Here is a 15,143-nt window from a genome sequence, read left to right on the forward strand (position 1 = left end):
ATCTAGGCATACACATTTCCTGAACAACTTTTTCTGTATTGTATATTATTTTTTGCAATTAGAAAATTTTAGGTATAATTGCAATTTTTGTTGAATATCCTTGGAAAATATAGAAAAATAACAAAATTCTGGAGTAGTATTTTTTATATACTTCAAGGTTGTGTAAGCACAAAACATTTAGCAATGAGGTTTTATTTACATATTAACACATTCAATGATCCATGATCATGATGTTGAAAAACATCACAAGATTTGTACATAATTTAAAGTCAAATATGGGCATCCGTGATAATGGGTAATTCATTCACAGGCAGTACAGTTTCATGTGATGTGCTAAGACACTCATAAACTGTCATCTAGTAGTACATAAGTTAAAACTTAAGTCTTTCACAAGTTTGAAGTCATCCTCTGTTAGTTGGTAATGGCGTCCCCCACTTTTTATGTTTGGGGCCTCTACCACACAAAGGACATGAAGCAAAGGCACCCAACATTCATCTTTCCTGCTTTGTGGTGGCCATGAGAATGTGTTGCCTCGTCCTTGTCTCATGAAATTGACATACACATCATTTTCTTCTTCATTTCTGGTGACAATATTTCCAATGTACCATTTTCTGTCATAAACACAGGCAATATATTTGCCTGGCTGGTACATATTTGGTGCAGATTGGGACATTTGGCTTGGGGCCTGTAACTGGGACTGTAAAACTGGTGTGGTTTCAGGTCCTATGTCCACTACCGATGATGGTACCACATCAGAAGAAACCCTTCTCATCTCCAGCTGAGTGGGTGCAATTGGGCAGAAGCTGTGATGAGATCTTGTTCCAGGATAGAAAAAGTCACCACATCTTTAATTTATGAGGAAAATAGCCCATTCCCTCCAGAACTTGAAAAATATCAAGTCAACATTTTTGTCATTTTTGGCCAAATAGCTGTTTTTAGGTCCCAATAGAAAGAAAAATATGAATTTCTTGGGCAGACTACTACTAAAATATGAAAATTTGTATGTCAGTGTATGTAAATCTGAAATAGCTGCTAGTAGGAATTTTCCAATGTAGAGTTACAGAGTTCTGAATGTGGAAAAAAGTGAAAAATGATGAAACTGTCCATGTACAAAAAAAATTATTAAAATATGAAGCAAGGGGCGTTTGTTAAAAAAAAAATCAGGGAGTAGTTACATCTTATATGAGAGCATCTTCACAAAAAACTAGAAGATCCTAAACCCCTAGCCACATTAACAAATAAGATGGCAAAAATGCCCTATTTTAGCCCCCTCGGAAAGGACGTAAGATGTTAAAAAATTTTTTAAAAATTCAGGAATATAATTTTCATCGCAAAATATGTTTCTGTGAACAGATAACAACCCTACAATTACTATGTAATGAGGAAAAAAATCTAACTAGTTTCATATTTCTACTAGGCCCCTTTGAGTTTTAATGAATTTTAAGCGATTTTGGCCAAAATGCCATTTTTGGCTTCCTATTATGCAAAAAGTATGTCCTTCAGAGGCTTTCTGGCAACAGATTTGAAAAGAGTGGGTATCATTCAGTAAGAATCTGCACACACAACTTTCTAGATAGCTGCAATAAAAAGTTATGGGTCTCTGAAGTTGGGGAAAGAGCCAATTTCGACATGTGGTGTTTTGACATCAATATTTCAAAGGCCTGTAGTTCCAAAACTACAACATAATTGGGGGCTAATATTTTGCATGTGTGGCACAAACATATGATTCTTGATTAGAGAATTTTTTTGAGTAAAATCTGAGACGGTGATGTGGGGGAGTTCCTGAAATTTAGGTGAGTTGGCACGGAATGACCCAAGACACTCCTCTGGCTCAAACAGCCAAATATTAAAGGGGAACTGAAGTCATTTTTAAACTTGCTTTATTTCTTAATTAACGTGTTATTTAATTACGTTTTTGGTTTTATTAACCTTATATCGTGACTCATATTGGCATATTACACTTATTGGCCTTTTCGGTTTTTAGCCATGCTGAATGTAGCTCGTATGGTCCACGGCAGCCGTCGCTTATCCACGCGATCTTCACGAGACTTGTGCAAGACTTCAAGCGTGAAGTGTCAGCGCCGCCATTTTGAAAACTGTTTACACAGCAGCCAGATCACCATATCAGTCCAATTTAGATTACTGTATTTTTCGGACTATAAGTTGCACTTTTTTTCATGGTTCAGCTGGCCATGCGATTTATACTCCGGTGCGACGTATGGACCCTTTTCAGTCACGTGACCTTCGTAAACGCGACCGCCATTTTGGACATGTAGTGGACTTCGGCTCAAATCGGTTTGAATGCGAGGAAGGCGACAAACATAAAAGAAAAAGGAGCGAGATGCAGAAAACTGTATTTACTAGTTTACTGTAATTATGATCTGGCAGCTATTTACACCGGATCCAGTGTAAATAGCTGCCGGAGCCAACGTCCGGCCGGGCCGCGAGCGAGCGCGCGCCGGCTCCGCGGCCGCCGGCTCCGGCCGGGCCGCGAGCGCGCGCGCTCCGGAACCTCGGACGTCGGCTCCGGCGGCTATTTACACTGGATCCGGTGTAAATAGCTGCCAGATCATAATTACAGTAAACTAGAATGGAATGTTAACAGCAATGTAATGCCTTTTCTGGCTAATTTTATTCGTCTTACCTCCAACAAAGTGGTCACTACACAAGCGTTGGTATGCCGCTATCCATCTTCTCTGTCAGTCAGCATCTACCGGGATCCGATAAAATGATAACCCTTGCCTTGTTTGTTGATGGTTACTACATCCAGGTGCACAACAACATAGTGGCATGATGGAAGTCTTGCTGAAAATAAACACTTTCTTTGCTGCCATTCCTCAATGCTGGCTGTGGTAAACTACTGGTAGTACATGTCCAAAATGGCGGCCGCGTTTGTCGTGACGTCACGTGAAAAGGGTCCATACTTTTTTTTTTTTTTCACCGTGAGAGGGCGCTATGTAGCTTTCTGCCTGTTTTTTTCTCTGAGCGGTTGTTGTTGGTTTTTTTTTTTCACTAGACGGTTGTTTTTACTACTGTACCTGTCTTTGGAGATGATATACCTATAGCCTACTTGGCCTCTGATTTGATGAAATAAAATTCGACAAAAATGAAGAATGACACTCCTCGATGATGACTACAGCTTTAATAACAAAGATGAAAGAGCCATGGGGCGATAATAAGCCCTACCGGTAAAAATATTCTAAAAGCAAACTGATTAATGCATCAGTAATAGGCTACTAATATTAGTTATAATAATAATAATAATAATATAGGCTATTAGTAATAACAACAGTGATCGTATTAAAGATAGTAGTAGATATTTAAAATAATCTGACTAGGCTACTTACAGGGCAAAGGGCGCGTTATCACTGCTCAGCTGTTCGTTTATTAAATAAACGATGCAGTCGCGCAGTAACCAGGCGCCGCTTATCAGATAGAATCACAGATTCTATGGATAGAATAACCCTTCAAAAAAGTGCGACTTGTAGTCCGGTGCGACGTATACATGTTTTTTTGTCTTCATAATGCATTTTTTGGCTGATGCGACTTAAACTCCGGAGCGACGTATAGTCCGGAAAATACGGTAATTTTGAGATTTGCCAGCTTCATCAGTGATGGAGATTATTCCATACGACTTCCAACCATTGGTTAAATGGAGAGGGGGTGGGGGGAAGCGCTTTCGGATACTAATCCGTCGCGCTGGTATTTATGTCATTACTGTCGCACAATTAAAATGTGCCAGATCAGCCAGCTGATGGGTTTTCAAAATAAATACATGCATGTATGTATTTTTGTGATAAATACATTGTACTGAGTGTATTTCCCACATTCATCAATACAAAGTACCTGCATCTTTCAATTTTTTTAAAATCAAGACTGAATACTTTCTTCTTTGCTGCTGCCTTTTATTAAATCAAATTTGAGACTTTTAATTTGATTTCTTTCAGCGCACCCGCAATGCATGATGGGATATATTGCTTTGGTTAGTGACCATTGGTTGTACACTACTTTTCGTGATGCATTGTGGGATACTTTGAGCGCACCATCATCATCTTTTGGCTGCTCCCAATTAGGGGTCGCCACAGCAGACCTTTCGTCTCCATTGCTCCCTGTCCTCCGCATCCTTCTCTACCACACCTGCCACTTTCATGTCCTCTCTCACCACATCCATGTATCTCCTCTTCGGCCTTCCTCATTTTCATGCGCCTGGCAGCTCCATCGTCAATATTCTCCTTCCAACATGCTCTGCATCTCTTCTCAGGATGTGCCCATACCATCTCAGTCTCATCTCTCTTAGCTTCATTCCCGTGCTGTCCCTCTGATGTGCTCGTTCCTTATCCTGTCCAACCTTGTCACTCCCATCACATGGTTGGACAGGATAAGGAACGAGCACATCAGAGGGACAGCACATGTGGAGAGCCTGGGAATTAAGCTAAGGAAGACGAGACTGAGATGGTATGGGCACTTTGAGTGCACTATAGAGGGTGTAAATAATCCTCACTAAGATTTCGGACAGCACTACAAAAAATGGCATCCTCACTATATAGTGAGTAGGGAGCAATTTCAGACATGAAAAACATCCAGCTTGATTACGTCCACATTCGAAGGAGGGTGTGTGTCTTTTGACAATGTTGGCAGATATTGTCACTTTAATTTCCGCTGTACGTTTTACTTCCGTCCTCCGATGTCGCGCACAGGTCTCAGCGAATCTCGTTTATGGCCACTGCTTTGACATACGGACTGATATTACAGAGCGTATTTCAAACACTCATAACTTGCTATAGCAGTGACAAAATAGCCGTCAGAAATGCATTCCTACATTTAATAAAATCAGATAAATGGAATTTTGATTATTAAAAAAAAAAATTGCCTTCACTTCTCCTTTAAAATGTGTATAACAGGGGAATTACAAGTTACAAGGTGGCCTGAACTTTTTTTGGAAGGAGTTACCTTCATGAAGAATATGAGAACTTAATAGGGAAAAATGGTCAAGTTTCTTACTTACTGGTGGACAGAAAGTAAGAATTTATAAAATCTTAACATCAGGTGCTAGGTTTATATACTCAACACTTGTTTTTCTTTTTATTGAACAAATAAAAACAACAGGCATTTCTATACCATCTTTCTTACAACTTAAAATGAGTTTTAGTAATGTTTTCCCCCCAAAATACACACAGTATATCATGGATAGACAAACCATTTCTCAGAGTTGACATTTGAAGCTAAGGGAAGTGAGCAACATGTAAACACAGAGCTAAACTAGCCAAAGGGTCACTTAGCTAAACTAGCCAAAGGGTCACTTAGCTAAACTAGCCAAAGGGTCACTTAGCTAAACTAGCCAAAGGGTCACTTAGCTAAACTAGCCAAAGGGTCACTTAGCTAAACTAGCCAAAGGGTCACTTAGCTAAACTAGCCAAAGGGTCACTTAGCTAAACTAGCCAAAGGGTCACTTAGCTAAACTAGCCAAAGGGTCACTTAGCTAAACTAGCCAAAGGGTCACTTAGCTAAACTAGCCAAAGGGTCACTTAGCTAAACTAGCCAAAGGGTCACTTAGCTAAACTAGCCAAAGGGTCACTTAGCTAAACTAGCCAAAGGGTCACTTAGCTAAACTAGCCAAAGGGTCACTTAACTAAACTAGCCAAAGGGTCACTTAACTAAACTAGCCAAAGGGTCACTTAACTAAACTAGCCAAAGGGTCACTTAACTAAACTAGCCAAAGGGTCACTTAACTAAACTAGCCAAAGGGTCACTAAACTAAACTAGCCAAAGGGTCACTTAACTAAACTAGCCAAAGGGTCACTTAACTAAACTAGCCAAAGGGTCACTTAACTAAACTAGCCAAAGGGTCACTTAACTAAACTAGCCAAAGGGTCACTTAACTAAACTAGCCAAAGGGTCACTAAACTAAACTAGCTAAAGGGTCACTAAACTAGCCAAAGGGTCACTAAACTAAACTAGCCAAAGGGTCACTAAACTAAACTAGCCAAAGGGTCACTTAGCTAAACTAGCCAAAGGGTCACTTAACTAAACTAGCCAAAGGGTCACTTAACTAAACTAGCCAAAGGGTCACTTAACTAAACTAGCCAAAGGGTCACTTAACTAAACTAGCCAAAGGGTCACTTAACTAAACTAGCCAAAGGGTCACTTAACTAAACTAGCCAAAGGGTCACTTAACTAAACTAGCCAAAGGGTCACTTAACTAAACTAGCCAAAGGGTCACTTAACTAAACTAGCCAAAGGGTCACTTAACTAAACTAGCCAAAGGGTCACTTAACTAAACTAGCCAAAGGGTCACTTAACTAAACTAGCCAAAGGGTCACTTAAGTAACCAAAGGGTTACTTAGCTAAACTAGCTAAAGGGTTACTTAACTAAAGTAGTTAAAGGGTTACTAAACTAAACTAGCTAAACTAGCCAAAGGGTTACTTAGCTAAACTAGCTAAAGGGTTACTAAACTAAAGTAGTTAAAGGGTCACTAAACTAAACTAGCTAAAGGGTTACTAAACTAAACTAGCTAAAGGGTTACTTAGCTAAACTAGCTAAAGGGTTACTAAACTAAAGTAGTTAAAGGGTCACTAAACTAGCTAAAGGGTTACTAAACTAAACTAGCTAAAGGGTTACTAAACTAAAGTAGTTAAAGGGTCACTAAACTAAACTAGCTAAAGGGTCACTAAACTAAACTAGCTAAAGGGTCACTAAACTAAACTAGCTAAAGGGTTACTAAACTAAACTAGCTAAAGGGTTACTAAACTAAACTAGCTAAAGGGTTACTAAACTAAACTAGCTAAAGGGTTACTAAACTAAACTAGCTAAAGGGTTACTAAACTAAACTAGCTAAAGGGTTACTAAACTAAAGTAGTTAAAGGGTCACTAAACTAAACTAGCTAAAGGGTCACTAAACTAAACTAGCTAAAGGGTCACTAAACTAAACTAGCTAAAGGGTTACTAAACTAAAGTAGTTAAAGGGTCACTAAACTAAACTAGCTAAAGGGTCACTAAACTAAACTAGCTAAAGGGTCACTAAACTAAACTAACTAAACGGTTATTTAACTAGCTAAAGGGTTACTTAGCTAAACTAGCTAAAGGGTCACTAAACTAAACGGTTATTTAACTAGCTAAAGGGTTACTTAGCTAAACTAGCTAAAATGACTTAGCTAGTCGCGCGCACACGTTTCACAGACGCAGTGTATTTATAAAACACCGTATTAACAAACAAACAAACAAACAAAAACACTCACTTTTGGTTTTCTTGGTTGTTTCGATGTGAAACTCATACTTCACCGTGCCAGGAGGATCCGAGACTTTCTTAGCAAACTGGACGTTAGCAGAATCCAGGGCTTCTTTAAAGTAAATCACAGAGGTGGGAGTAAACGCGTCTTCCTCCGGACTGCTGCTGGAGAAATGCCCGTTATTCTCCCCGAACGCCGGTCGGCCCAGCTCCGCAGAACACACCAAACTTTCCTGAACATCTGTGTTTTGATGATCAGTGTTTGAGTCCTGCTGCTCCGCCGCCATGTTCCGCTTAAAATAATCACCGTGACGCCTTTTCCTCAGCTCCACATGAAACAGCGCGATCAGCTCTTCTCACGCTTTATTTCATTCCAGCCGCTTTCACAACACGGCGCTTTAAAAGCAGCTCTGAGAATGACCTCGAGTCCCTTCTGTATTTCCTTTCCTTCATCAACACCACAAAACTTTGAGCTGTAAAGTCACGTGAATCTGACGCAGTCACGCCACCTTGTGATTAAAGGTGCAGTGTGTGATTTTCCTTTTTGCACAGTGGGCAGGAAAGGTGATGAATATTCATAAGAAAAGTGAGACCTGATTGGCCGGTCAAAATCTTTTGTTTCAATGCATTGTTTTCAACGAAAAACTCAATAACATTCCATCCATCCATCCATCCATCCGTTATCTGTAGCCACTTATCCTGTACAGGGTCGCAGGCAAGCTGGAGCCTATCCCAGCTGACTACGGGCGAAAGGCGGGGTACACCCTGGACAAGTCGCCAGGTCATCACAGGGCTGACACATAGACACAGACAACCATTCACACTCACATTCACACCTACGGTCAATTTAGAGTCACCAGTTAACCTAACCTGCATGTCTTTGGACTGTGGGGGAAACCGGAGCACCCGGAGGAAACCCTCACGGACACGGGGAGAACATGCAAACTCCGCACAGAAAGGCCCTCGCCGACCATGGGGCTCAAACCCGGACCTTCTTGCTGTGAGGCGACAGCGCTAACCACTACACCACCGTGCCACCTGCTATAATAGTAATTCTTGAAAAATAAAAAAGATAAGTTCTTACCATCAAATACTTTAATTTTATTGCTTTTTTTTTATTTTTGCGTGTTTTGTTTTGAGTTTTTATTTTGTCCTCGGTTGGTTCAGCAACACACACCACCATTTTGTTTTTCTCTACTCATGGGTATATGAGCTGATAGCCCAGTAGTAGTCAATCAGAGCGCGCGATTGCTCATATCCAGTGAATGTGGATAGAATAATAGATTTTGGCCTCCCATCCAGTGGTGACTGATCAGGACATTAGATGGGAGGGCTAAACAAAGGACAGACAGCAGCCTGTGTGTGTGTGTGTGTGTGTGTGTGTGTGTGTGTGTGTGTGTGTGTGTCATAGCTTTAGCTATAATGTCATCAGCAAGACCATATGATATAATGCATTGCTCAACCCTAATAGTTGTACTATTGATGTAATGATAGATTTTAGATTTTAGCTAGGGTGACCAGACGTCCCGGTTTTACCGGGACAATCCCGATTTGGGGTTGTGTGTCCCGAGTCCCGACAAAAGTCTGTCGGGACACGGATATGTCCCGGTTTTCGCCACTCGCGATGTTTGCGACTGAGCAGCGTGGGCAGGGGCGCCGCTGGGAGGGGGGAGTTAGGACGATTCTAAGGGCCTGGCACTGACAGGGGGGCCTGTGAGGGATATTAATATTATTTTAATAGTATTGCCTTGTGTAAGTTTTTGAAATAAAATATTTCATTTCATCTGTTAAAATATGCAAATTATACATATGATTTGCTATAACATTTTTCTTGAATTATTTATGATATTGTCATTTCACCCCTCCACCCTTTTTACTAATGGTACAGTCAGGTGTGATGAATTATGAAGTCCGGATATCACACTGTGTGTGAAAAAAAATCACCATTTTTCATAGGTATCTTTATTGTATAATTAAGTCTAGATGTTTTGCCATTGTTCATGTGTGGATTTGTTGATATTAAGTATTTAACTTTAATATTTTGCACATTAGCTGTGGTCAGAGATATCATTGCTATTGTTCATGTGTGGATTTATTGATACTGTTGCTAAGTATTTAACTTGAATATTTGAACATTTGCTGTGTTTTCTAATAAATGTGTGATGCCTAAAAGAAACCAAAAACACTTAGTGGATTTCTTGCAGTGCACTCTGTAATTGTATCAAAAAACTAGTGTAGTTATTCGTCAAGGCATACATTTGATCACATACAATAAGTCAATAAATGGAGGAAACAAAGGAATACATTTTGTAATCCTGATTATTGATGATGTTTGCTGGAGGGCTCTGGAGTATCCATAATGTGCATACAGAATGTTATAAATCCATACTGATACAGTGATGCATGCAGTTTCTCACAACACAAACATTTGGATTGAATGAACTCCACAGGCTACTGAGTGGCCTAATAGTAGTTGCTCATAAAAGAAAAAAAAATTTTATATATATATATATATATATATATATATATATATATATATATATATATATATATATATATATCTTCCATATATATCATGGAATTTTCATTTTAAGGCAACAGTCTATTCAGTCTAATTCTGACAGTTCTGCATTTAAAATGTTCATATCCCAAATAATTGTATCAGCTAAACTTGATAGGTAGCTGATCACATGCATAGTAAAGTAGAAGTGCCAGCCAAAAACAGACTTGAAATTCAGTTGCTTGAGCTTGAAAATTTTACCAGGGGGGCCCTAAATTGTAATCTTTCATAGGGCCCAAGATTTCTAGCGGCGCCCCTGAGTGTGGGAATCATTAGCGGAGAAATGTCTGCATTTACTATTTTGATGAATTGACAGGAATAGCAAACTTTCCTGGTTACTGCCCCCTGGCCCTGTGGCATGGGTGTTTATTTAGCCACGTTATTCCAGACAACAGAACGTGTTGCCATGCAACAATAAAATAAACATTAACTGGTGCGAATGTTCTTTGTCTAGCAGCTAGCAGCAGTAATGTCGCAGCAATTATGCCAAAAAGAAAATGTACCTTTTCCAAAGATTTACAGGGCACCTACCCCTTCCTCCGAGAGGTGCAGAACAATGCGCACGAAGCCTACTGCACACACTGTAAGTGTTCCTTCTCTGTAGCCCACGGTGGTAACGCCGATATACAGGATCACATTAAAACTCTTCTTGTAAATATCTCATCTCATTATCTCTAGCCGCTTTATCCTTCTACAGCAGGGGTGTTCAAATTGATCCATAAAGGGCCGTGTGGCTGCCGGTTTTCATTCCAGCCATGCAGCAGCACCCTGATTTGGCTTATTCAATCAACTGACACACCCACCCTTTAATCAAGGGTGGGTGTGGCTGCAAGTATTTGACTGTGTGAAGACAGTTCAGTTGATTGAATGAGCCAAGTCAGGTGTGCTGCTGCATGGCTGGAATGAAAACCTGCAGCCACACGGCCCTTTATGGATCAATTTGAACACCCCTGTTCTACAGGGTCGCAGGCAAGCTGGAGCCTATCCCAGCTGACTACGGGCGAAAGGCGGGGTACACCCTGGACAAGTCGCCAGGTCATCACAGGGCTGACACATAGACACAGACAACCATTCACACTCACATTCACACCTACGGTCAATTTAGAGTCACCAGTTAACCTAACCTGCATGTCTTTGGACTGTGGGGGAAACCGGAGCACCCGGAGGAAACCCACGCGGACACGGGGAGAACATGCAAACTCCGCACAGAAAGGCCCTCGCCGGCCACGGGGCTCGAACCCAGGACCTTCTTGCTGTGAGGCGACAGCGCTAACCACTACACCACCATGCCGCCTTCTTGTAAATATACGTAGGCTAATGCATTTTGTTTAGGGTGGGTGGATTGACAGTCGCCTTAGCTTTGTTCCTGTGCTTTGTTCTTGTACTGAGTTGGGTAGCCTATGTTGCAAATGATGTGCGCTCCTGTGGGGGCTTTCCTCGGGCTGTCGCCCCTCTCCTCCTTTATTGCTGTTTTGTTTGAGTGTATATTCTCAAATCACTTGTCTCTTTTTTGTTTCTGTTTAACATACCATTCTGACAGTTTGGCCATATTGCTGTGTTGAACAGCTTGTTGCACCTTCCATTAAAGTGTTCACTTTTGTACACATCTTCTTGCTTTATTCATTCAGTTGTGGGGAATGGTTAGTAAGGTTGATTCTGTCCTAGGCTATGTTGAGGTCACATATCTACTTTTTAAGTTCATGCTATAGTGCATACAATTTTAGAGATATAGCCCACATGTGCATATGCATTCTTCTTGGTGTTCTCACAAACAGGTGAAATAAATCAGTTTAAATTTGGCCTATGGACATAGCCTGGCCTATTCTCAGCCATTACAAAATCTGTTGTCTGACCATAATTTAACTGATCTGTATACCACTATGCTACTAGATAACAACATGCCTGTTTGTTTTATTTCATGTGAGATGTTGATAAATGTGAGCTTCAACAAAATGATAAGAGCACCTCTCTGAGTGTCACGTTTACGTAAAAAAAAAAATGGTGTGCGTGCACGAGCATGGTCGCGCGCAAAAGTGTCCCGGTTTCAGACTAGGGAAATCTGGTCACCCTAATTTTAGCTCACTCAACTAACATCATGATCAGCCACCACTGGATGGGAGGCCAAAATCCATCCATCCATCCATTATTTGTAGCCACTTATCCTGTTCTACAGGGTTGCGGGCAAGCTGGAGCCTATCCCAGCTGACTATGGGCGAGAGGCAGGGTACACCCTGGACAAGTTGCCAGGTCATCACAGGGCTGACACATAGACACAGACAACCATTCACACTCACATTCACACCTACGGTCAATTTAGAGTCACCAGTTAACCTAACCTGCATGTCTTTGGATTGTGGGGGGAAACCGGAGCACCCTGAGGAAACCCACACAGACACGGGGAGAACATGCAAACTCCACACAGAAAGGCCCTCGCCGGCCATGGGGCTCGAACCCAGAACCTTCTTGCTGTGAGGCAACAGTGCTAACCACTACGCCATCATTAAAATTCATGAGCCTTAAAATTAATCACCCTTAACCCTAACCCTATCCCATATGTGTTCCCTGAGATGGGGTTGAAAACATTAAGGCATTCACTAGCCAATGAGAGCACTTTCCTCATGAATATTGATGAGATTTCTTGGCCATCCTGCAAAAAAGAAATCTGTGCAACGCAGAGGAGACACCACACTCCTGATCTCTAATGGGTTGTTTACAGTGATGGCTGGTTGAGATATTAGATGGAAGCAGGGTTGGCTGGTATAAATAGACAAATAAATCTTGAAGCACTTGACAGTCTTGAAATGTTTGAAAATTAGAAATGACAAATGCAGCAACTGGGTGGCACGGTAGAACAGGATAAAGCTGGTTAAGCAGCTTTATCCTGTTCTACAGGGTCGCAGGCAAGCTGGAGCCTATCCCAGCTGACTACGGGCGAAAGGCGGGGTACACCCTGGACAAGTCGCCAGGTCATCACAGGGCTGACACATAGACACAGACAACCATTCACACTCACATTCACACCTACGGTCAATTTAGAGTCACCAGTTAACCTAACCTGCATGTCTTTGGACTGTGGGGGAAACCGGAGCACCCGGAGGAAACCCACGCGGACACGGGGAGAACATGCAAACTCCGCACAGAAAGGCCTTCGTCAGTCACTGGGCTCGAACCCTGGACCTTCTTGCTGTGAGGCGACAGTGCTAACCACTACACCACCGTGCCACCAAATCACTTTTTTTTCTATATCACTTTTCTCATCTAAACCATATACAGTGTGTAATTTGAATAGTTTTCCCTGTGCTACTATCTGCATATTTCTAATTTCCCACCAGATATTAGTTTTTAAAATATTATTCTACTGTAAAGTAAAAAGTCGTAGCTATACTACTTGGAAATGAAGTGATTGACGGATTTCACAAAATTTACTGTCATATATCTACTTATTTGAACTTTTCTGGACACATGCACTAAGACAAACTGTTAGCCATGCTGACATGCTTTTTACAGTCATGTGATTGCCACAGATGTCCAATTTTTTTCTTTTTATTGCAAGAGCATTTGATTTATTCATTGCATTCAGGATGAAAAGACAAAAAATAACAAAAAAAAATCTGAAAAAATTGCCTACTATGCCTTTAAAGCTAGACGGCCTTTCGATTTCATAAAATCTGTGAAATTTAGGCTACGTTCACACTGCAGGCTGAAGTGACTCAAATCCGATCTTTTCGCCCATATGTGACCTGTATCCGATCTTTTATTGACAATATGAACGACACAGATCCGATTTTTTCAAATCCGACCCAGGCCGTTTGGATATGTGGTGCTAATTCCGATTCCTATCTGCTCTTTTCATATGCGACTTCAGTCTGAACCGCCAGGTCGCATTCATCCGACTTACACGTCATCAACAAGCCACAAACGTCACTATTCTGCGCTGAAGTAGGCGGCGGGTCTCTCAAAAAAAGTTACAACAACATGGCGCATAATCACGGGCGCAGATAGAGGGTGGGACGAGTCATATTTAAATTCACCTCGTTCGGTCCCCCCTACTTATAGGGAGGAAAAAATGTCTATGCTGTCTTTCTTTGCATAAGGCAAACCTCACGGAAAAATCAAAAGACTAATTACCATTCGGTTTATTGAGGTGCACAGCAGTGTATACATATAGTTGCAACAACTCACATAAAACAAAACAAAGACTGATATTCGGTTGGTTGAGCTGCGCAGACTGCACAGGTTGCGAGCTCGAGCTTGGTTGCTATGGTTACTAACAACAAGTTTGACAGGCATGTTGGGGTTGGTTTGCTGGCAGCTTTGTCCCCCCCAGTTTTTTGTCCCCCCCAGTTCAAAAAACGTATCTGCGCCCCTGCGCATGACATCAATGCGAGGGACGCTTCGGGCTGTGAAGGTTCTGAATCTTCTCAATGGAAGGACGCAGAGGTTAGGGAGCTGATTTCCATTTGGGGGGATGCAGCTATTCAAGCTAGATTGGATGGGTCATACCACAACCGGGTGGTTTTACTTCCGTAAACACTGGCCATGCTCACTGCGTGTGACGTCGTCGTATCCTGCAATGCGCATGCGGAACACTTTTAGGTCGCTTTTCGTTCATACTGAGGATCACATACAAGTCGCATATATTTGTTAATGTGAACGACCTCACAAAAAAATCGGATTTCACAAAAAAATCGGAATTGAGCATTAAGCCTTGCAGTGTGAACGTAGCGTTAGTTCCTTCTGAAATTTGGTCATTGTGATATATGTTTATTTATGTAATATCTCACCAAACATCAGGTCATTCTGTGGCTGAGAAGTTATTTAATTTGAGGGGATTCCCTAGAAAATAACGTGCATGAAATGGCTTGCTTCACGCAGTCAAGCAGACAGAGGAAGTCCGTGTGTGCATGTGCAGGTTTATCTTCTTCTTCTTTTGGGTTTTACGGCACCTGGCATCCACAATGTTGCATTACTGCCACCTACAGGTTTACCTTGACCGTACACTGACAGTCACGTCACTGTCGCTAAACAAACAGCTGATCACACCGAGGTGCTCGCTGACCTCCGATATTTATTAGTTTGGCCCTGCGTTTCCTTTCCTTCGCAACATAACGTCTTTTCTTCTCACTTTCCGTTACTGTTTTCAGTCTTTCATGTTTCATTCTCCATTTTTCTCTCCTGTTTCAAATTTGTATCCCACAATGCCTTGTGCAAACAGGGAAAGCCCAACATGTGCTGCATGACATAGTATCTTGAATTGGGTCATGGTGAAGCAGGAAAAAATAGCAGAGAATTTAGGGCCATGTGGGCCCTAAATTCATTAATTGTCCTATTTAAAAAAAACTAATAAAATTGGAAGT

The 15,143-nt window shown here is 41.4% G+C and overlaps 1 protein-coding gene across 4 annotated transcripts in view; it reads right to left on the reverse strand.

The window, feature by feature from the left end:
• The window catches only part of rufy3 (RUN and FYVE domain containing 3), a 49,690-nt gene extending 41,967 nt beyond the window's left edge, over window positions 1-7,723 (reverse strand). For 3 of the 4 annotated variants that reach the window (XM_060907230.1, XM_060907229.1, XM_060907231.1), the window contains exon 1: window positions 7,237-7,722. In XM_060907230.1, the coding sequence (XP_060763213.1) occupies window positions 7,237-7,513 (277 nt within the window). In that variant the 5' untranslated portion in view covers window positions 7,514-7,722. Of the gene's footprint in view, window positions 1-7,236 lie in introns of all 4 variants that reach the window. The other variant, XM_060907232.1, reaches the window with a different exon arrangement.
• Window positions 7,724-15,143: the final 7,420 nt, after the last annotated feature.

This window comes from Neoarius graeffei, chromosome 24 (assembly GCF_027579695.1).
Source record: "Neoarius graeffei isolate fNeoGra1 chromosome 24, fNeoGra1.pri, whole genome shotgun sequence".
NCBI lineage: Eukaryota > Metazoa > Chordata > Actinopteri > Siluriformes > Ariidae > Neoarius > Neoarius graeffei.